The following is a 24,480-nucleotide window of genomic DNA, read 5'->3' as shown; positions in this document are numbered from 1 at the left end:
TCAAACGCCCTATTAACTTTATCTGGCATCAACATTAAACTACCAACCAACTCCCAAATCCGTACAATCTCCCGGGTTGCCGCCTGCCACCTCAACTGACCAGCCAAAAGCCGACTAGCATTCTCCCCATATTTGTACATTACCCCCCTCGAGCCATCCACCTCCAGGATCTCGTCCACCAACTGCTGGCGCTCCTCCCTCGTCTTCCTATCCTTCTGTGCCCTGTATGAAATTGCCTCCCTTCGCTCCACCACCCTCAGGCCCCCCCTTCCCACACAAACACACACAGTATTTCTTTTAACATAAATTTTGAGTACCTAAGCATTTTTTTTCCCAATTGAGGGGCGATTTAGCGTGGCCAATCCACCTACCCTTTGGGTGGCCTCCCACAATACTGAGGGTGACACCTCTCCATTTTGTTGAACCCCACATATTCAGCAATTAGCCATGTCATCTTCAAATAAAATTCAAAATTTGAGAACAGCTCTACATTAAAACTGCACGCAGGCCGCTGGGCTGGCCCTATCTCCAAATTTATATCCACGAGGTGCGGATAATGATCTGAAATTGCCATCGCGAAATTTGCTGCATTCTTCACCCCTGGCAGCAAGACACTCCCTATCACAAAAAAGTCTATGCGTGAATGCACATTATGCACCGGAGAGAAAAGGAGAATTCCTTGTTCCCAGGGTGTAAAAACTGCCATGGATCCATTCCACCCATGTCCTTTATGAACCTGAAGGGGCCAGCGATTTCGGCTTACTTTAATCCAACTTGGGGCTCAAAACGCAGTCAAATCTCTCCCCTTCGGGGGCAGCATGGTGGCGTAGTGGTTAGCACTGCTGCCTCATGGCGCCGAGGTCCCAGATTCGATCCCGGCTCTGGGTCACTGTGTAGAGTTTGTACATTCTCCCCGTGTCTGCGTGGGTTTCCCTCCCGCAACCCAAAGATGTGCAGGGTAGGTGAATTGGCCACGCTAAATTTCCCCTTAATTGAAAAGCCCAGCTGTCAAAACCCAAGTGGAAAACCTGGCCCTTACCTGCAGAAGCATCACATTGGTTTTCAAACTTTTTAAACGAAAGAAAACTCTTGCACGTTTCCCCAAACCCCGCACATTACATATCAGCAATCAAATTGGGGGTCTCTCACCCCCTTTCAAGTCAGGCCACCACCACTATTCACACCTTCTAGGCTTAACAAAACCTACCCAAGCATATCCCGGAAGCTGAAAATCATTCCTCCCCCCCACTCCGTTCCCATTCACTAGCAAATCTCATGTAGCTAGCAAGGTAGCCCCCCAGCAGAGCCCACAATACCCAAATAAACAACTAAAGTCAAAAGCCAGACCCAAAACCGAAACCAAAACTCCCACACCCCAGCATTCCACCATCCAAAACAGCTCAACACCGTTCCACCGCCACCCCAACCATCAAACACTCGCTCCAAACCTCAAACACCCCTTGAGAAAAAAAGACAAGTAACTCCCCAAACCAAACTACAACAATTTTATTACCCCCACTCTGTACAAATAAGATTTTAAAAAAGAGGGAAAGGGAACAAGGGCAATAATATAAGTATTTACACACTTGTTACTGTAGCATCTCCATACAGACTTGGCCCAACCACCAACCATGTCCCATGTAAGCCCCTTCAGTCCAGTCCAAGTCCTTCAGCTTTGATCTCTGCTTTTGTGTACTCAAGTGGAGGTCTATTTACCGATATCTCCAAAGTGTAAACCTGTTGCATAGCTAGGTATTCTGTGTTCTTCTTATTATATACCCCTGTAACCTTTAAGAGGTTATATTGAGTTTCCAGTCATCGATCGGAAGAATCACACGACCAGATTTCAAGTTTAAGACTTTTACTGTAACAAACAGACTAATATCTTAAATAATCTTTATTGTCACAAGGAGGCTTACATTAACACTGCAATGAAGTTACTGTGAAAATCCCCTAGTCGCCACACTAGTCGCCTGTTCGGGTACACTAAGGGAGAATTCAGAATGTCCAATTCACCTAACAAGCATGTCGTTCAGGACTTGTGGGAGGAAACCAGAGAACCCGGAGGAAACCCACGCAGTCACGTGGAGAACGTGCACACAGACAGTGACCCAAGCCAGGAACCGAACCTCGGACCCTGGCGCTACAATGCTAACCACTGTGCTACCTTTGCCGCCCAAAAGCAAAATTGCCTAAATACTAAGCAGTAGGAACCTTCTACTCTAAACTACAGAAGATATCCCCCATTTAACTTTCAAAATGACCAGAAACCACAACATTCCATGGTTCTATCCTGTCCCTTAAGTGGAAACTTAATTCTCCAGGAACCAATTGAAACTATTTTCAGCTCCTGATGACTTGCTTCATTCTATCCTGGAGTTAATAGACAGTTTAAAGTATAGCCATTTACAAAGCCTGACATTCCTAATACCTCCCTGTGAGACTTGGAGACTAACAGTGTACCCAACATCAGCACAGCTGCCCTGGTAATTGTTTACAGGCGTAAATACCTTGCACCTTCTTTCCAGGAAAGCAATCTGGATCTCATTGTCCCCAATGCAACCAACTCACCCAGGCTTGTGTCAAGCAGGATTCAGAGCAGGTTACATGACACCCCCGTTCATTACTCCATTTTACCATAAACAGTCCCAAAACACAACAATCTCACAAATGTCATATTTGTAACATTATATTCTTATGCACTGATTGCATTGTGACACAGAGTTGGTTCTATGTTAGCATCATCTGCTTCATGGGTGTATACACTGATCAGGGATTAAGTGAGGAACTTGATGAGAAGCTCTGATTTTAACTTTGATTCCCTAATGAAATGTGCCAGCACAAGAATCCATTGCATTGTTTGAATATTTTTAAATAATTCAATATAAGATGGTTTCAGATATTTCTATGAATTGGACAGTACAGAGCTAAAAGGACCAAGATGAACTTCTACAAATATTTATTCAGAGGTTGTACTTTTTTTAATTATATAAAATGAAGTAAAAGGGTTGCTATTTTTGTTAAAATTAGGTAACAACCTTGCACATGAAAGGAATTGTTACATATTTTCCAAACATCTTTTATTGTTCAAAATCAAATCCATTTATTTTGATAATTTTAACAAAATATTTTTATCCCAATGTTTAAGGCTGTCAAAGAAATGGTATCAATTAGTTATGTGTATTCAATTGTGCATTGTTTTACAAACGTAGGCGATCAATGTATCTTGGTAACTTGTATGTCAATTTAGTCAATAATGAAACTTGATGAAGTGCTACAGTTGGATCTTAAACCCATCAACTGTTTTACAAACAAAATCAAGAATCTTTGATCAAGATCCCTATAAAATATAAACAAAAATGGACGGCATGTGGCACAGTGGTAGCACTACGGCGTTGAGGACCCGGGTTCGAATCCCGGCCCCGGGTCAATGTCCGTGTGGAGTTTGCACATTCTTCCCGTGTCTGCATGGGTTTCAGCCCCACAACCCAAAGCTGTGCAGGTTAAGTGGTTTGGCTATGCTGAATTGCCTCTTAATTGGAAAAAAAAATTGGGTACTATTAAATTTATTTAAAAAATATATAAACAAAACAACCACTCGATTTGAAAATTTCTGTATGGCAGTTCATTTGTCCTAATTATTCATATAGCTAATCAATCTAGATGGAAATATAAAACACTTCAAAATGCGTATAACAGAGAACTGTTGGTTTTCTAAGTATGTATTGCTGATGAAATTTAGCAGTAATTTTACACGTATAAACTGACCCTTGCAGGCCAATATTGGAAAGCATTTTTAAAGTTTTTAATTGTCTGTAATAGAAGTAATTTGGTTAATCTTCATTAATTGTTTTTGTTTTTCCTATGCTGAAGAATAAAAGGAGAATGTTGATTAAATAGCTTGACTGTAGCGATATTTTAGGACTGCAAAATCTGGCTTCTTAGCACTGTATTTTTGGTGCAGTTAGTGCCATTTTAGCTCATTTTAGACTGCCACTTTTGGGCACGTCTCCATGCTCACCCCCACATCGTGTCTCCTCAAAGAAGGCGGTCCAGTACCCAACAAGTCTGAGGTTGACTGGGCCTCTCTGACCCTTTTCGCATTTGTCCATCACTTCCGGGAAGTACCCACTCATGAGTGTTCTTGTCAAATGAGCTCTGTGCATCCCGTTAGGCTGCATTAGGCTCAGCCCTGCACATGAGAAGGTGAAGTTTGACCCTGCAGTGCCTTTATGCAGAGTCCTCCCCCTATATCCGTGTCTAGTTCTTCCTCCCATTTTTCCTTGTCTCATCCAGTACTAACCTTGTTTTTTTCAGTATTCGTCCGTACATGTTAGCGCAGTTACCGGATCCCCCAGTTCACTTGTGGTTAGGAGTTCGTCCAGTAGAGAAGGTCCCACTCGTTGGGAGCATCTTGCTGTCACCTTATGGAGGAAGTTCCTCAGTTGCCTGTATCGCAACTCGGTTCCCTTTTGGCAGATGTAGCTTGTCCATCAGTTCCCCCAGGGTCGCTATCCTGCCGTCTATGTATAGGTCCCCTACCGTCAATGTCCCTTCGTCCTGTCTCCAGCTTTTGAAAGAGGCAGCCAGTGTCGCTGGGGCGAATTTATAGTTCATACAGACTGGTTTGTTGTGATTGCTGAAATCCAAAAAGAAATAGTTAAGAATAAGTTTCCCTTCTGGGATTTGTGATGCCCTTGCATTGAACGTAAGTGGGGCTCAAAACAATATGCTCATCTAATGTTGCACTTATAACACAGAACTGTTACTTGAAATATTTGCAGGATAGTCTTGGCCTCTGGTGTGTTGGAAACTGCCTTGTTTATATTAGGTATGTTGCGCACAACTGGCAGCAAATTAGGAAGTTTGAAAATCATGAATCTCAACTTTAAACTGCAAATATTGCAGTTTCCTGCTTCCCTGATAAAACCATTTGTGTAAAAACTGCATTGTTGGACTGGGGGAAAGAGGGGAACAGAATGACTTTTGTTTTAAAAATATAAAATCTGGAATGCTAGAAATACTCAGCAGGACCAGGTAGCATCTGTGGAGAGAGATGCAGTTAATGTTTCAGGTTGATGACTTTCAAAACTTGAAAGAACCTTTTCCAGTTCTGAAAGAGCATCAGCCTGAAACATTAATTTTGATTCTTTCTCCACAAACGGTGCCTGATCTGCTGAATGTTTTGATCTTCCTCTCAGTTTTTATTTCAGATTTCCGGCATGTACAGTGTTTTGCGTTTGCATTACAGACTTAAAAATGCAATTTAATCCATGCGTTAGTATTATACATTCTCGTAAAACATTGTCAAACCACATATAATGATTTGCATATTAGTCTGTAAAAAAAATGTAAATGATTTTTGGATGTTTTGGAAGGACAAAATTCGTACCCTAATTGTGTTCATTATTTGTTTTTATTTCTAGTTTTGTCAACCTAGTGGCTGGCAACTGTCTACTGAACGAAAGCAGCCGACGTATTTTGTGGTGGTTCTGACAGACATTGACTCAGATCGCCACTACTGTGCATGTCTAACTTTTTATGAAGCGGAAATTAATTTACAAGTAAGTATGTTCAGAGTATTTCCTATTTACTTTGTTACTTTATAGTGTGTGACAGCTGAAGATATAGCTGCCAGTTCTGGTGTGAAAAGAGAAGGGTCCCACGAGAGGATGGTCTGAGGAATGGAGAGGTCAGGGCAGGTGTAGAGCAGGGAGGATTACAAAGATAGGAAGGGACAAATCCATAAACAAATTTTAATACCAGGATAAGAATTTAAAATTTGAGGCATTTGGGTATTGGGAGCAAATTTATTCAGGAATAGGACTTGGTGCAGGATAGGAAAGAGGCAGCAGAATTTTGGATAAATTGAGGATGGGAGGCTGGCCAGGAGCTTATTGTAAAAAGTGAAGTCTGACCGGAGGCAACAAACTCACAAATGAGAATTTCATTGGTAAATGGTCTGAAGTAGGGATGGAAATGATCTAATGAAGGTGGAAGTAAGCGATCTTTGTGATAAAGAGGAACACGGATGCTGATTTTGGGTCCAAATAGGACAGAGGTTGCCAATGACTTTGCTCAACCAGAGACACTAGCCAGGAGTTATGAGGGCTATAGTAGTTGGTTCCACTTGTTAGGCAAAACTCTCTTTTCTAGAGAACCGATTAGTCCCTCTAACCATTGCATTTTTTTCAGTGTCTTAAATTTGATGTTATGAAAATTGAGAGGTTTTATTTTCTACCACCTTCGAATGCTCTTGCTGTCTTATCTGGCTGCCTCTGCTAGGTCCCCCACTGCAATTGTTGCTTTAGAAATCCTGCATGAGCCATCTATTCCACGCACCTAAGATGTTATCTCATCTTTTAAAATACTCAAGTGCTTCTCCCTGAGTCTGCTGCTGAAACCTTCAATCATTCTCAGCTTTTCAGTGTCTTGTATCAGAAATTTTTATTCCTTTGCAACAATAACTGCTGAATTCTAAAGCCTTCTGTTGCATAATGTCGTGTCGGCATGGTTCATTTTGATGTACTTTGGAATCTCCTTTCAAAACTTAGACAAATGAACTTGTTCCTTGGACTGGAGTGTAGAAGCTATCTCGATGTGGACTGTTATGATTTGGAAAGCTGTTAGTATAGCAATAGAGAGCTTAGAGCACAGTACACTAGCCATTTACCTTGCTTTTTAAGCACAATTCCATGAACAAAATTTTCATATACTGAAACATAGCCTTGTAAAATTCTTTGACTCCCAACTAGCTGAATGCTTGCCTTGGATAAATGCAAATATATTTACATTGAACTTCAAAAATAGTGTTCTCATTATCTTTCATAAAATAATGATGCCTGTGACTAGGGGAATGATGCACTAACTTTTATACTCCCCTAAATTTGGGAAAAGATGTTGACTATCTACCTTCTCTATGCCCCTCATTATTGTATAGACCTCTATAAGATCACCCTTCAGCCTCCTATGCTCCAGGAAAAAAAGTCCCAGTGTATCCAGCCTCTCCTTATAACTCAAGCCATCAAGTCCCGGTAGCAACCTAGTAAATCTTTTCTGCACTCTTTCTAGTTTAATAATATCCTTTCTACAATGGGGTGACCAGAACTATACACAGTATTCCAAGTGTGGTCTTACTATGTCTTGTACAACTTCAACAAGACATCCCAACTCCTGTATTCAATGTTCTCACTAATGAAACCAAGTATTGCCGCATGCCTTCTTCACCACCCTGTCCATCTGTGTCATAGTCATAGAATTTGCAGTGCAGAAGGAAGCCATTGGGCCCATCAGGTCTGCACCGGCCCTTGGTAAGTCCAAACCTTCACCCTAACCTAACTTTTTGGACACTATGGGGCAATTTTGCATGGCCAATCCACCTAACCTGCACATCTTTGGGAGGAAATCTGAACACCTGGAGGAAACCCATGCAGACAGGGAAAAAGTGCAAACTCCACACAGGCAGTCACTCGGGACTGGAATTGAACTCGAGACCCTGGAGCTGTGAGGCAGCAATGCTAATCACTGTTCCACCATGACTCCACTTTCAAGGAGCTATTGACCTGTACTCCTGGATCTCTTTGTTCTATTGTCATGTGAGAGTACCTTTAAGAAATGAATGTTTAAGCAATGTATCTTTAAGAAAGTAGTGATGTCAGAGAGTGGGTGGAGCTGAGCTCAGTTCGGCCATTTTGAGGTTCTGGGTTTTTTAGTTTTCAGTTTGAGACAGCAGCTTGGGTGTGACTGTATTTTTGTGGCTGTGAGCTGTAGGAAGAAAAGCAAGGTGCTGGAGCTGAAGTAAACCAAGCTGATATATCTGCCATCCAACAGAAAATATATATTAACTGTAACCTGGCGTATTACTGTTTTTATGAAGGTGAAGTCTTTTGGATGTGTAAAGGAACAGTTTGCAGGATTGGGTAGTGTTGTATTATTTTCGGGGTTATCTTTGAAGTAAGGGGTGTTAAGAGGTCCAATGTTTATTTAAAGGGTTAATTTGAATTCATGGAATAAACGTTGTTTTGTTTTAAAAACCATGTGTCCATAATTGTAATACTACACCTGGGGAACAAGCCGTGTGCTTCAAAAGCAACAATCCATTAAAGGTGGGGGTTGGTTGAACTCCATGATACATTTTGGGGTTCTGAAAACACCTCTCCCATAACACAATAACTCTCCCAAAAAGCCAACTATTAACTAAGGAGGTCATGCCCTAATTTGACCTACCAAAATGCATCACCTCACATATATCTAAATTAAACCCCGTCTGCTGTTTATCGGCCCAATAGCCCAATTTATCAAGATCCTGTTGCAATCCTAGATAACCTTCTTCACTATCCACCATGCCACAAATCTTGGTGTCATCTGCAAACTTACTAAAAATGGCTCATAAATTGTCATCCAAATCATTACTATAAATAACAAATAACAGTTGTGTTTAATCCTTTGTACTTTACGAAGGAATCCATCAAACACTTTGACTTGTCCAAACCAGAATCTTTTATTGAGTCTCGTGTGGTGAGACAGCAATCTGATGTAGAGCACATTATCATGGAGCCTGCTAACTACTCCTCTGGAACTTGCACCTAGCACTGACAATTCATATGTACGTCTTAGTACCCTCTCAGTCTTTTGAAGATGGCCGGATGTATCTCCCATCATATCCAAGTCACAGGTGACGTAACCTTGGTCTAGAGACCACTGGTGTGTCTGTACCGCCACCTGCTGGTTGGAGCTCACATACCAGCCAACTATGATATAGCCCATGGGCATATCACCACAGACCCAGCACTGATCCTTGAGGCACACCGCTGGTCACAGGCTTCCAGTTTGAAAAACAACCCTCTACAACCACCCTTTGTTTTCTGTCGTCAAGTTAATTTTGTATCCAATTGGCTACCTCACCCTGGATCCCATGAGATTTAAACTTATGCAAAAACCTACCATGCGGTACCTGGTCAAATGCCTTGCTAAAGTCCATGTAGACGACGTCGACTGCACTGCCCTCATCTACCTTGATTTCCCCTTCAAAAAAACTCATTCAAATTTGTGAGACATGATTTTCCACTCACAAATCCATGCTGAGTGTCCCTAATCAGTCCTTGCCTCTCTAAATGCCTGTAGATCCCGTCTCTCTGAATACCTTCTAACAACTTACCCACCACAGACATTAGGCTCAGCGGTCTGTACTTGCCAGGCTTTTCCCTGCTGCCCTTCTTAAACAAAGACACGATATTTGCAACCCTCCAATCTTCAGGCACCCTGCCTGTGGCTGTACACGATTTAAATATCTCTGCTCGGGGACTCGCAATTTCCTTCCTGGTCTCCCACAACGTCCTGGGATACATTTAATCAGGTCCCGGGGATTTACCTACCTTGATGCGCTTTAAGACTTCCAGCACCTCCTTCTCTGTAATATGTACACTCCTCAAGACATCACTGTTTATTTCCTCAAGTTTCCTAACATCCATGCCTTTCTTAACAGTAAATACCGATGAGAAATATTCATTTAGGATCTCGCCCATCTCTTGTGGATATGCACGTAAATTACCTTGTAGATCCATAAGATGCCCTACTCTCTTCCTGATTACTGTTTTGCCATTTATGTATTTGTAGAAGCTCTTTGCATTCTCCTTTGCCTTATCTGCCAAAGTAATCTCATGTCCCCTTTTTGCCCTCCTGATTTATCTCTTAACTCTACTCCGACAACCTCTATACTTTTCAAGGGATCCACTTGATCCCAGCTGCCTTGCATGTCATATGCCGCCGCCTTCTTTTTGACCAGGGCCTCAATATCCCGAAACATCCAAGGTTCCCTACTTCTATCAGTGTCGCCCTTCACTCTATAAGAGATGTGTTTACCCTGAACCCTGGTTAACATACTTTTGAAAGCCTCCCACTTACCAACCATTCCTTTGCCTGCCAACAGACACCCCAATCAACTTTTGAAAGTTCCTGTCGAATACGATCAAAATTGGCCTTGCCCCAATTTAGAATTTTAGCTTTTGGGCCAGACCTATCATTATCTTAAAACTAATAGAATTATGGTTTCTGGTCCTGAAGTGATCCCTCACTAACACTTCTGTCACCTGCCTTTCCTTATTCCCCAAGAGGAAGTCACTCTTGCCCCCTCTCTAGTCGGGCCATCCACATACTGAATGAGAAATTCCTCCTGAATACACTCAACATATTTCTCTCCATCCAAGCCCCTAATGCTGTGGCTGTCCCAGTCAATGTTGGGAAAGTTAAAGTCCCCAACTATTACCACCCTATTTTTCTTGTAGCTATCTATAATCTCTGTACATATTTGCTCTTCAATTTCCTGCTGACTATTTAGGGACCTGTAGTACAATCCTATCAATGTTATCTGCCCCTTCTTATTTTTCAGCTCTACCCATGTAGACTCGGTGGACGAACCCTCAGATATATCCCCTCTCAGTACTGCCATGATATATTCCCTAATTAAAAACGCAACTCCCCTTCCTCTCTCACTCCTGTTCTATCTTTCTTGTAGCATCTGTACCCCGGATCATTGAGCTGCCAGTCCTGCCCCTCCTTCAGCCATGTTTCAGTATTAGCTATAACATCCCAGTCCCATGTACCCATCAATGCCCTGAGTTCATCTGCCTTGTCTGTCAGACCCTATGCATTGAAGTAAATGCAATTTAATCTAGACTTCTCTTGCTTCAATTCCACGAGGTTTGCTTTACCATTGTTGAGACGTTTACATACAATTTTACCAAATGTCATAGATTTTTAATTAATGAATTTTAATAAAGCCCCAAGAACCTTACTGTAGTTAATTTGGGCACAAAGCATATTTGGCAGGAGACTTGATATTTAATTAAAATTTATCAAAACAAGTTCAAGATAAAGCTGGGTTAAATTATCATTCCAGAATACTTCTTCGGATGGTGATTGTAAACACTGTGTTATGCAAAGGTCTTTGTTTGCAAATCTAAATATGAGGTCAAGCCCTTTAGTTTGTTACCTCTATTCTAAATTGTGAAAGGCAATTTGGATTCAAATATTGCAGTGTTTTTGTCAGCAGACTGATTTTCCTCTTGCACAGTTATCCCTGAAATTTGACGTCCTGGTGACCTTTATAGATAGCTTGCATTTCCTTCTCTTGTTGGACAATTAGTATTGTAGACATCAGTTGGTAAACATATAAAGTTCAAGGTTCTTCTGGTCAGACACCACAGTTATTAATTTAATAAGATAAACTGCATACATTGAATTCCATTCAAATGACAAATAATATGGCAAGCTTTATTGTTGTCCTTATATTGCATGAAAAATAAGAATATTTTACATAAACAGCTGTTGTGAAGATTACAGCAAGAAGGAATATTGTCAGAATTGTGACTTATAAAAAAGTAATATGCAAATTGTTTAACTAGTTCAAGTCAACTTGGAAAGAGAGAGATGTTTTGATCTTTTGGTTGTAGCCATTGTTACATGATGTGGAGCCAGTGAGATGGAACACATGTCGTATGTTACCCATCCTGGCAGTTGGAGCTTAAACTTTTAAACTCAGAACAGATTTCAAATTGTGCTATTTATTTGAAAATTGTAGAACGCTGGTTGTTAAGCAAAAACAATGTTTATTGCATTAAACTACTTAATTCAAAGTATTCAAAAGACAACTCCAGTTTACTTCTTGCTTTGAGTATAAAAGGTCAATAGTCACAATCATATAGAACAGTTACAGCACAGAAGGAGGCCATTTGACCCATCATGTCCATGCTGGAACTCTGCAAGAGAAACTAAGTTAGTCCCACCTTCCTGTCATTTCCCGTAGCCCTATAAATGTTTTCTCTTCAGATAATTATCCAATTCTCTTTTGAAATGCACAATTGAATCTGCCTCTACCATACAGCCAGGTAGTGTTGTCTAGATCCTAATCACTAGTTGCATAAAAAGGTTTTGCCTCATGTCACTGATTCTTTTGCCATTCACTAAGTCGATGTTCTCTGATTTTCAAACCTAGTACCAATGGGAACAGTTTAGCTGTCTACCCCATCCAGATTCCTCATAATTTTGAACAGTTTTAAAAATTTTCTCCCAACCCTAAGCAATGATCTCATCCTGTGAACGAACGAAAGAAAACCAGATAACCAGATATTTGCTAGTGAACTTCTCAAAGGATACAAGTATATATTTGAATCACTATCTATTGTTTCTAAGCTATGCGTAAGGCTACTGTGCTACTTAGAGGCTTTTAATTGTTTTCTTCACAATCTGTATTTTACTCGCAGTTCCCTAATTCCTAATTCACATTTCCTTTATTCCCCTTTCAATTACTTGAACTTTGTTATCTTTAACTGAACTACCGTTAACTTTTAGAGAACTTTGGAAAATTAAAGCCAATGCATAAGCTATCTCATTAGCCATTTCTGGAAAGACCTTAGGGTGAAACCCACCTGGATCAGGGACCTGTCGGCTGTAGACCCAACAATTTGCTCAATACCACTTCCCCTGGTGATTGAAATTTTCCTGCTTTCCTCCTCCCTTCTATTTCCTGACATGCAGCTATTTCTGGGATTTTACTTGCGTCCTCTATAGTGAAGACAAATGCAAAATATCTGTTTCATTCATCCGCCATAGCCCCACATTCCATTACCAATCCCCCACATACATTTTCTATAGGACCAATGCTCACTTTGTTAACTATTTTCTTATTTAAATAGCTGTAGAAAGTTTTCCTGTCATCTTTATATTACTGGCTATCTTTTGCTCTTACTCTAATTTTTCCCTCCTTATCAATCTTTTTGTCATTCTTTGATGTTCATAGAATTTACAGTGCAGAAAGAGGCCATTCAGCCCATCGAGTATCCACCGGCTCTTACAAAGAGCACCTTACTCAAGCCCTTGTATCTACCCCATCCCAGTCACCCCCATTTAACCTATTTTGGACACTTAAGGCAATTTAGCATGGCCAATCCACCTAACCCGCACATCTTTGGACTGTGGTAAGAAACCGGAGCACCCAGAAGAAACCCACGCAGAAATGGGGAGAACGTGCAGACTCCGCACAGGTTCTTTATATTCTTTCCAATCTTCTGACTTGCCACTCATCTTTACGCAAACGTATGCTTTGATACTGTCTTTACTTTTTTTAATTAACCGCGGATGATGGGCTTTCCTCTTGAAAGTTTTCTGTCTCATTGGGATGTGTCTGCTGTGTATTCTGAAATATGACCTTTCTTAAGTTTGAAAGACACTCTTCTCTCCTCAAACTGAATGTAAAATTCAATCATGTTATAATCACTGCTACCTAGACCTGCCTTCACTATGATGTTATCAGTTAATCCTATCTCATTGCATAAAACCATGTCCAGTCCTCTCGTTGTCAGCCTGTCCTCTGGTTACTACTTTTAGGCCTTGTCTATCTTTTATTTTATAAAATGGACTAGTAATTCATAGACCAATGATAATGCTCTGGGTACCTGGGTTTGAATCACGCAATGGCATATGGTAAAATTTGAATTAAATACAAATCTGGAATTAAAGTCTAGTGACAATCATGAAACCATTGTTGATTTTCGTTAAAACCCATCTGGTTCAGTAATATCCTTTAGGGAAGGAATTCTGCTGTTTTGGAGGAAGCACTGAGGGTAACAGGGGTGCTGAATATATTCTGATAGGAAATTTCAATGTCCAATGCTAAGGGTTGTTTGGTAGCAATGACTAAGCTGGCAAGAACCTGAAGGACATAACTGCTAGACTGTGTCTGTGATAGGTGGCGAGGGAACTGTTAGGGAAATAAAGGTAGTTTTAAGGGATTTAAATTTGTACTTGTAAACATTAGAAATAAGGTATAGTTTAAAGTGGGTTTAATTTAATTTAATGCATAAGCATGTGGGCCTTGTAAGTTAGAGAAATAACTATGGAAATCTGTGGCTGGATCTCTGAGATTGTGTAAAAATAGTTAAGACAAAGAAATCCTAAAGGAGTTGGTATACAATCAAGAACTGGATTTGTTGTTAAAAGTGGAGCGGCAGCTTTGCTTAAAAGAGTAATTTGGAAAACCATGTATGGGTTTCAGGATGCAAACCTTTCAAGGGAAGGTAGGAATGGGAAAGAAGATTTTCAAGTGTGTTTTTGTGAGTGGAATTTGAAAACTCACGTGAATCTCTGGGCGATTCTTTAAAAAAATATTTTTATTGAAGTTTTTACATTTTATGCATTACACATTCCATAAGGGTAAATGCGTTGGTTACAATGTAGAAATAATTTTCCTCTGAGCTGATCAATCCCCCCCATTCATTGTTTCAGGGTCCTTTCCTGGGTTCCTTAATGTACAATGGGCAGTTATCTGCGATTTAAATATGAGCGGTGCCCTCCCTTCTTTCCCCCCCACCTTCTCCACTCTCCCTATCCTGTTTTCGGCATTTCCAAGGGGGTTCCTTTTCCTGTGGCCTCATTCTAGACCCCTCTGAATCAGCCGTTTTCCAGCCACCCCCTCCTTTTTCTCTAGCCTCCCCCTCCCTTCCCTGTCTGTTCCCCTCGCCCCGCGCTATTGGCTGTTGGCTTCGAACAGGTCCTGGAATATGTTGGTGAATGGCCTCCAAGCTTTGTGAAAGCCATCCTCTGGCCCTCAGAAGATGAACTTGATCTTCTCTAGGTGGAGAAATTTTAACAGGTCTGCCAGATAATCTGCAGCTGTGAGTGGTGCTGCTGGTCGCCTGCCGAGCAGGATTCTCTGGTGGACGATTGGGGAAGCAAAATCAAAGACGCCGGCCCTCTTCCCCAAGAATAGTTCTGGCTGATCCGATACCCCAAAGACTGCCACTTTTGGGCATGGCTCCACCCTCACCCCCACAACTTTGGACAGTGCCTCGAGGAAGGCTGTCCAGAACCCGACAAGTCTGGGGCATGCCCAGAACATGTGGGCGTGGTTGGCTGGGCGTCCCTGGCACCGTTCACATTTGTCCACCACCTTCGGGAAGAACCTGCTCATTCTGGTTCTTGTCAGGCTTGCTCTGTGCACCACTTTCCATTACATGAGGCCTACCCTTGTGCATGACGATGTGGAGTTGGCCCTTCACAGTGATTTGCTCCAGAGTCCCCATCCTATTTCCGTCCCTAGCTCTTCCTCCCATTTTTCCCTTGTCCAGTGGGGAGCGCGTCCTTTCTCAAAGTCGTCCGTACAGGTCCCCACAGTTTCCCTTCCCCAGACTGTCCTTGGCCAGTAACTCCTCTAGCATTGTGCGTGGGTAAGCTGTCGTCTCCTTGCGGAGAACATTCTTGACCTGCAGATATCGGAGTTTGTTTTCGTTTGGCAGTTCCAGTTTCTCTGTCAGTTCCTCTAAGGTTGCTAGTCTGACTTCCGTGTAAAAGTTCCTACCGTCAAGTGCCCCCCCATCTTGTCACCACCTCTTAAAGGTGCGTTGAGCATGGCTGATGCAAACCTATGGTTGCCGCAGATGGGGGATCATGCTGGATATTTTGGTCAGACAGAAGTGCTGCCTCATCTGGTTCCAAGTTCTCAGGATGGCTACCACCACTGGGCTTGTTGAATGTTTTGCTGGCAGGGATGGGAGTGCTGCTGTGTCGAGGGCCCGGAGGATTGTTGCTGTACAGAGTGACTCTTCCATCCTTGCCCATTCAGTGTCTTCGTCCTTCACCCATCCTCTCACTCTTCTGCCGTTGCTGCCCAGTGGTAGTATTTCAAGTTCAGGAGGGCAAGGTCCCCCATGACTCTCCTTCTTTGTAGTACTGTTCTGGGGATTCTTAGATTCTTTGCATGCACGCAGACACACACACACACACACACACACACACACACACACACACACACAGCCGATGAGTATGGATCTGAACAGGAAGAGGAACCTGGGCAGTACGTTTATCTTGATCGTCTGCACCTTCCCTGCTAGGAAAGTGGGTGTGCATCCCATTCCGGTGGATCCGTGTTTTACTTCCTCCACCAGACTGGTCATCGCAGCGAGTCTGCGAACATCTCCTGCAGGTGCAGGGCCAATGCTGTCGCAAATTTTTGCAGAAGTCCACCAGGAAACCTGCGTGGAGCTGATGCTCTCCATGATCTCTCCCAGTCCTAGTGGTGCTTCCAGCTCCCTCCGTCTGTCGTCTCCCACGATTGACTGGTCCAGTCCATTGTGGAACTGTTTCATCCCCGAGTCCCCGTCGGGGGGTTCGGAGGTGTACAGTTCCCCACAGAAGGGCTTGAATGCATCGTTAACTTTTTTTGGTTCAGCTACCAGTCTGCCTCTGCTATCTATTACCTGGGCTATTTCCCTCATGGCTGTCTGCTTTCTCAGCTGCTGACCCAGCAGGCAGCTAGCCTGGTCTCCTTGCTTGAAAAAAGTTCCCCCGTTTCTGGTGGAGCTGCTTTCCTGGTGGATAGCAGGTTAAAGTCTATTCATAGCTCTCTCCTCTCCGCCAGAAGCTCTATGGCTGGGGCCTCGGAATACCGCCTGTCGATCTCCCTACGTCTGTGAGCTTTATAGGCAATAATCTCTTCCCTAATCACAGTTGTTAGCGCCTCCCAGAACATGGAAGGTGAAACATCCCCATTCCGGTTGTTCATAATGTACTCACCTGTGGCCTGTGATATTTTCTGGCAGAAGACCTTGTCGGCCAATTGGCTCATGTATTGGGGTATTAGAATCATAGAATTTACAGTGCAGACGGAGGCCATTCGTCCCATTGAGTCTGTACCGGCTCTTGGAGAGGGCACCCTATCCCTACCCAACCCACACCTCCACCCTAGCCCTATAACCCAGTAGCCCCACTCAACACTAAGAACAATTTTGGACACTAAGGCCAATCCACCTAACCTGCACATCTTTGGACTGAGAGGAAACCGGAGCACCCGGAGGAAACCCATGCACACATGCGGAGAACGTGCAGACTCCGCACAGACAGTGACCCAAGCGGGGAATCGAACCTGGGCCCCTAGAGCTGTGAATCAATTGTGCTAACCACTATGCTACTGTTCTGCCTTACCTCCTTGGGCAAGGCCTGTCTCCAATCCCATATCCATGTAATGTGGAGCGTGGTCGAGCAGTATTCCGCTCTTACTATCGCTGGAAACACCGATATCCCCACTACAAACAAGTTGATGCGGGTATAGACCCTGTGTACTGGCGAGAAATACACAAATTCCTTCTCACCCAGCTGCATGGTAGCATTGTGGATAGCACAATTGCTTCACAGCTCCAGGGTCCCAGGTTCGATTCCGGCTTGGGTCACTGTCTGTGTGGAGTCTGCACGTTCTCCCCGTGTATGCGTGGGTTTCCTCCGGTTTCCTCCCACAGTCCAAAGATGTGCAGGTTAGGTGGATTGGCCATGATAAATTGCCCTTAGTGTCCAAAATTGCCCTTAGTGTTGGGTGGGGTTACTGGGTTATGGGGATAGGGTGGAGGTGTTGACCTTGGGTAGGGTGCTCTTTCCAAGAGCCGGTGCAGACTCGATGGGCCAAATGGCCTCCTTCCGCACTGTAAATTCTATGATAATCTATGATTACCCCATCTGTTGCATAAATGTTCCCAGTACCCTAGCCATGTCTGTAATTTTACTGTTTTGAGCTTTTACCTGTCCGTCAGTGGGTCCTGTACACAGTTAAAGTCCCCACCGTGATCTATGTGCATATCTAGGTCAGGATTTCCGCCATGGCCTTCTTTTGAAATTCCGTGTCGTCCCAGTTGGATGTGTTCACGTTCATCTAGACCTCTGATGCCCTGCCCAGGACATTGCTAATCATGACGTACCATCCCCTTTGGTCTGTAACCGCCCTTGTCACCCAAAACATCGCCCTCCTTTTTATCTGAATGCTTAACCCCCCCACCCCCCCCCCCCCGGCTCTATCTCATAACAGGAATGGTATGTCTGTCTCAACCAGCCATTCCTTACCTGCAGTTAGTCCTTCCCCTTCAGATGTGTCTCTTAGAGGAAGACTATGTTAGCTTTCGTACCTTTCAGGTTGGTGAAGACCCTGGATCTGTTCACTGGCATGTTAAGTCCCCTGACGTTCAAGGTGACTATCCTGATGGAGGGTTTTTGTTCCTTCCCTTCCCCCCCCCTGCTGGATCAACCATACTTACCCTGTGGATGCGCTCATGCGGTATGAGGTTTCCATTTGTCAGGGGGCCATTCACCTACTCTATGCATCTTTTGGTTGTGGGGGTGAAACCCATGCAGACATGGGGAGAATGTGCAAACTCCACATGGACAGTGACGCGGGCCCGGGACCGAACTCGAGTTCTCAGCGCCGTGAGGCAGCAGTGCTAACCACTGTGCCACCGTACAGTCCTGGTATCTGTGTAGCTATGATCGCCTTCAGCTGCTCCCTGGCTCCAGGCTTTGGTCGGAGCAACCTGTGACCTCTGTCGATCTCCGGTGGTTTTGGGAGCTGTCCCTTCTAACTAGGTTTTGCACAGCATATGGGGCATATAGTCAGTTGGGTCCCTTCGCTCGACCCTCTCTGGCAGGCCAACTGTTCGAATGTTCTGCCGCCTCTTCTGATTCTCCTAGTCCTTGACCTTTCCTTTCAGGTTCCCCTCTGTCGCCACCAATCTCTTGGTCTCAGCCTCCAGGATGATGATTCAGTCACAATAGTCGGCGATGCCTTTTCCAGATAACGTATCGTGCTCCCTTGGCTTCCATCGTCTTTTCCATGCCTCCGAGCGCTGCCTGCATGGCAGCTAGTGCCTCCGCCACCTTGACTTGGATTGGATTTGTTTATTGTCATGTGTACCGAGGTACAGTGAAAAGTATTTTTCTGCGAGCAGCTCAACAGATCATTAAGTACATGGGAAGAAAAGGAAATACATAATAGGGCAACACAAGGTATACAATATAACTACATAAGCACTGGCATCGGATGAAGCATGCAGGGTTTAGTGTGAATGAGGTCAGTCCATAAGAGGGTCATTTAGGAGTCTGGTAACAGCGGGGAAGAAGCTGTTTTTGAGTCTGTTTGTGTGTGTTCTCAGACTTCTGTATCTCCTGCCCGATGGAAGAAGTTGGAAGAGTGAGTAAGCCGGGTGGGAGGGGTCTTTGATTATGCTGCCCGCTTTCCCCAGGCAGCAGGAGGTGTTGATGGAGTCAATCGATGGGAGGCAGGTTCGTGTGATGGACTGGGCGGTGTTCACGACTCTCTGAAACTAATTAGCGGTCCTGTGACTCTGTGGCTCCATGTTTATAATTTTAAAATGTCTTTTGAGCCAGAGTTATATGCTGGGATCTTCCCGACCTGTTGGGATCGTAGCATAACCAACAAGAGAGAAAAACACATTTTACTTCATCCTTGCTAACCTGTCTGCTGCAAATGCATCTCTCCATGACAGTATTGGTAGGAGTGACCACTGCATAGTCCTTGTGGAGACAAAACCCTGTCTTCACATTGATAATACCCCTAATCATGTGTGGCACCACTACCATGCTAAATGTATAGATTTCAAACAGATCTGGCAACTCAAAGCTGGGCATCCATGAGGTGCTGTGGGTCATCAGTAGCAACAGAATTGTATTCAACCACAATCTGTAACCTCATAGACTGGCATATCCCATACTCTACAATTATTACCAAGCCAGGAAATCAACCCTGGTTCAATGAAGAGCGCAGGAGGACATGCCTTGAGCAGCACATTGCAAACCTAAAATTGCAGCGTCAACCTGGTGAAGCTACAACAGAGGACTACTTGAATGGCAACCGGCATAGGCAGCATACAATAGACTACAGCTAAGCGATTCCAAAACTGATAGAGCAGATCCATGTTCTGCAGTCTTGCCACATCTAGTTGTGAATGGTGGCAGACAATTAAATAGCTCACTGGAGGAGGAGGCTCCACAAATAAGTCCATCTTCAATGATGGGGGAAGCGAAGTACATCTGTGCAGAAGATAAGGCTGAATCATTTGCAGCAATATTCAAATAGAAGTGCTGATGGATGATTAATCTCGGCCTCCTCTGGATGTCCTCGGCATCACATGCCAGTGTTGAGCCAATTCAATCCACTCCATATGATATCAAGAAAATGGTTGAAGGCCCTAGGTAGTGTAAAGGCTATGGGCCCTGATAGTATTTCAGGAATAGCACTGAAGGCTTGTGCTCCAGAGCTTTCTGTGCCCCCAGACAAGTTGTTCCAGTGCAGCTGCAGCTTACCCACCGATGTGGAAAATTGCTCAGGTATGTCCTGTACAGAAAATACCGGACAAATGCAACCCAGCCAATTTAGCCCCATCAGTCTATGTTTGATCATCAGTAAGGTGATGGAAGACTAGCCCCATCAACAGTGCTATCAAGTGGCACTTGCTGAGTAATCACAAGTCATTCAGTTGTGAGAAGTCATACTTCCACTTGAAACGTTAACTGTTTCTTTCACCACAGGTGCTTCCAGTCCTGCTAAGTATTTCCAGCATTTTTGGGTTTTTTTCATAAGGGTGGGTTTGCTGGGTTATGGGGATAGGGTGGAGGTGTGGACTTGGGTAAGGTGCTCTTTCCAAGAGCCGGTGCAGACTTGATGGGATGAATGGCCTCCTTTTGCCCTGTAAATTCTATGATAAGTCATGATTTTAGTCAAAAAAAAGTACACCAGCAGATGGCAGCACATTTGTTGTAATTTCTCTATTTCAGCTAACTAAGTTTGATCATGTGTCTTTGGAACAGCTTCACAACATGGATGAATAAAATATCCCCAAACAGTCGTTCAAATATTAATTTTCAGTCATAAAGGAAGTGCATATGAGAGTGGAATGTTTGAAAAAATTGACATCCTTTGTCATATTAGTATTGTCTGAAATATTAGTTCTATTTAGCTGTTTAACTTTCTATTTAACTTTCTATTTAACTTTCCTCAAAAGGGTATTTTTTGGGTATTTTTAACTTGTTATGAATGGATAGTTTCAGAACTATTTATCTTCTATCTTGACAATAAAGTCAACTTGTCTATTTTTTCAAGAAAAAAATCTTTTTATTCTCCTCATTTTCATCAATAAACAACCAAAGACAAAAGAAACAAAAACAAATACAGTAACAATCCCCCACACAAACTGGCCCACGCTCAAAATACAGACCAAAACGTCCACCTGTACATGCCAGGTAAAAAAACCCCACAAATTAACAATCCGTAAACAATGTAACCAAAGACTACAATACCGCCAACCTCCCTAATGTTCAATGGCAACCAATTCTCGGAAGTGCATAATAAACCATGAATTGTGAAATTCTTCCTTCAGCTGAGACTTCACCTTCCCGAGAATCAAAAGAAATTCAAGTAGGTCCCCCTCACCAAGCCGTGTCACAGGATGGAGAAGCTACCCTCCACCCCAACAGGGCTCGCCTCCGGGCAACCAGCGAGGTGAAGGCTAACAACCTCTGCCCCTGCCTGCCCCCCCCCCCCCCCAATGGCTTCTAGGGCTCTGGTTCCAAGTTCACGAGCACTAGCCAATCTATCTCCTTCCCCACCCCCCGTCATGTGAGAGTACCTTTAAGAAATGGATGTTTAAGCAATGTACCTTTAAGAAATGGAGCAGCTCATATTACTGAAGTGATGTCAGAGGGTGGGGAGAGCTGAGCTCACTTCTGCTTTTAGTTGCAGTTTGAGGGAGAGCACCTGAAAAGTGCCTGGCTGGTTTGCTGTGAGCTGTTTGAAAGGAGAAAGCCGGGTTTTGAGAAAAAGAACTTGGGTGTGTCTGTGTTTGCAGTGAACTGGATTTGCTGTGATCTCTGCCATGAAAGACTATCTCTGAATCATTTGGATGATTTAAACTCATAATAGTAATGTCTTTAACCTGATGTGTTTCTGTTGTTAAAGGTGAAGTCTTTTGGAGGTTTGAAGGAACAGTTTGAGAGATTATTTAGTGTTGTATTATTTTCGGGGTTATCTTTGAAGTAAGGGGAGTTAAGTGATCCAGTGTTTATTTCAACCGTTAAGTTGAGTTCATGGGATATACATTGTTTTGTGTTTAAAAACCCACAATTGTCCATAATTGTAATACCACACCTGGAGAACAAGCAGTGTGCTTCAAAAGCAACAATCCATTAAAGGGAGAGGTTGGTTGAACTCCATGATACATTTTGGGGTTCTGAAAACACCGCTCCCATAACACCCCCAGAATCCTCCCGTCCACTTCCTCTCGCAAACACCTCATCCAGTATCAGTCCCCTCCCCCAATCTTTCACACCTCCTAGGCCAATCCAAACCTGTTCTACCAGGCTCTGATGGCCGCAGCCCCTCCCCCCACCACACTCCCGTTCACTGGCCTGCTTGAGCTAGCAGGTGTGGAGGCCCCTGCCCAGGCCTCAATCCCCTCCCGCTGCCTCCAGTCTCTGGAAAACAAAGAAATCCCCCAGTGTAAACACACAAACCCTAAAGAACCATCATTGCAAAAGAAAATCCCAACTCTCACCTTGTCGAAATAGACAACGTCAACTTACTTAGCACATATAACAAAATGCAGTGACAAATAGAGCTACACACACCTCCACACACCCCCTACCCTCAGTCCAAGACCAATCCTCGGTCCCATTTCTCACTTCTGACCCAATCCTTCTGCCTTCACAAATGCCTCCGCCACTTCCACCGAAATAAAAGTGTTTGGAGTTGTAGGCCACCCTCAACTTAGCTGGGTACACTACGCCGAACAGCACCCCGCTGTAGTACAGTGCCGTCTTCTCTCGACAGAAGGCCGCCTGCCTCCTCGCCAACTCCACAGTAAAGTCCTGGTATATACGTGTACCAGCTCAAGCCAACTGCACCTTCCGCTTCTGCCGAGTGCATTCATTTACACAGCTGTAAATGACAGTACTTCAAAATGTAATAGCGTAAAGTCCTTTTGAATATTTATGAAGGCGATTTGGGGTGAAATGTAAATGCAGATCCAACGTTTATGAAGTAATTGGTCAACTGTAGTCAAAAGAGAAATATTCAAATTTCAAATTGATCTGGTTGCTTCTGAATAGACAAAATTAACATTTCTAGAAATGTTGACAATACACTACTGTGGCAAACTATCGTGACTCATTTCACAGCTTTACATTTTGACAAAACATGAAAAAAGTTTGATTTTTTGGGCATTAAGTTTGAATTTACAATTTTGGAAAAATTTGGAGAAATGCAAGTAGGTACTTAATTGGACCTTTAGGGATTTCTTGTTTATTGTTTTGTTTATTTCAATCTCTTCTATATGCTTTAGGGAGCGAAACATGAAGATACAGAAGGTGAAGAGGAGGACACAGGGTTAATCCAACCTGCGCAGGTGTTTGCACCTAAAAGTTTGGTGCTCGTGTCCCAACTGGATTACGCAGAAATATTCAAGGTAAATTTACTTAGATTGTTATATTTCCGCATTTTAAAAACATTTTCTGAAAATTTGCACATTTATTTATTCCTCAAGTCATGCACTTATTAAATGCTTGGAGATAACACAGTTGATGAAAATCTAATGCTCATAAATGATAGTTGCAAGTGTTATGAATATTTGAGCTGGATAAAGTAGAAAACTAACATGTAATGTAGGAAATGTGACAGTCAATTTACATAAACAAATACCTACAAATGGCAAGACGACAATGAGGAATTCTGCTTCTGTGATGTTCATTAAATGTTAAATATTGTCAAAGACACCAGAGATAACTCCTCTGCACTATAAAATAGTGCCATTGGGAGACTCCCGGTGATGGTGATGTGCTGAGCGGATGCACATCAGGTGGCTCTCCTCCAGACCAGAACCAAAAAGGCACTAAAATTCGAAGACAAATTTACCTCAATGGCAAGAAGCGAATAACCACGAAAGAATGCCAGCAAACGGGAGCTTGAGGGGCCAAAGTGGCAGAAAGAACCACGAGCAGCAGGCGGACGAGGTGGCGGACTCACGAGGCGAAGGAGCCCCTGTCACCCAGGTGAGAGGGAGACCAACGACCTGAGAATTAGTCCCCCCCATCACCACCACCTGGAGACAGGTGGAAGACCTTCCTTTTGAAGGAGCTGACCGCCATGAAAGGGGTGATCAGGATAGAAATCCAGGTGAAGATCAAGGTGGTAGTGGCAGAGGCGCTGGCCCCCATGCAAAAGGCAATCGTCGGGCTGGGGAAGAAATTGGAGACACAGGAGAAGACGATCCTCAACCTGGCGAAAGCCTCGACGGACCAGAGCGACAGAATTGTCACCCTGGAAGTAGAAGTGAAAAGGCTGGTGGCGGCCCAGGGAACTTAAAGGGAAAGGCCGAGGAACAGGAAAATGGGTCCCGACGGCAAAATATTTGGATTGTGGGCCTGCCGGAAGGCATCGAGGGCAGAGACCTGACGAGCTACGTTGCCCAAATGCTGGGTAACCTGCGGTGATATGCATCACTGTAAATACACAAGGGATTAATGTAAATACACTGCGACTAAGTAAACACTAGAGGCCAGACGATGTCATGACATGGAGTCATGCAGCCAATGAACACATAATTGACACATAGAATAGGACACGACCAATGGGCAGTCAAGACACCCAGAGGTGACACT

The 24,480-nt window shown here is 43.5% G+C and overlaps 1 protein-coding gene across 3 annotated transcripts in view; it reads left to right on the top strand.

The window, feature by feature from the left end:
- sbf2 (SET binding factor 2) overlaps positions 1-24,480 on the top strand; it is a 725,521-nt gene that overhangs the window by 314,295 nt on the left and 386,746 nt on the right. For all 3 annotated transcript variants that reach the window (XM_038808179.1, XM_038808177.1, XM_038808178.1), the window contains exons 3-4: positions 5,427-5,564; positions 23,166-23,288. In XM_038808179.1, the coding sequence (XP_038664107.1) occupies positions 5,427-5,564; positions 23,166-23,288 (261 nt within the window). The remainder of the gene's footprint in view (positions 1-5,426; positions 5,565-23,165; positions 23,289-24,480) is intronic.

Source organism: Scyliorhinus canicula, chromosome 9 (genome assembly GCF_902713615.1).
Source record: "Scyliorhinus canicula chromosome 9, sScyCan1.1, whole genome shotgun sequence".
Classification (NCBI taxonomy): Eukaryota; Metazoa; Chordata; class Chondrichthyes; order Carcharhiniformes; family Scyliorhinidae; genus Scyliorhinus; species Scyliorhinus canicula.
The sequence above is the reverse complement of the archived record's forward strand: the minus strand, read 5'-3'. Positions and strand labels throughout refer to the sequence as shown.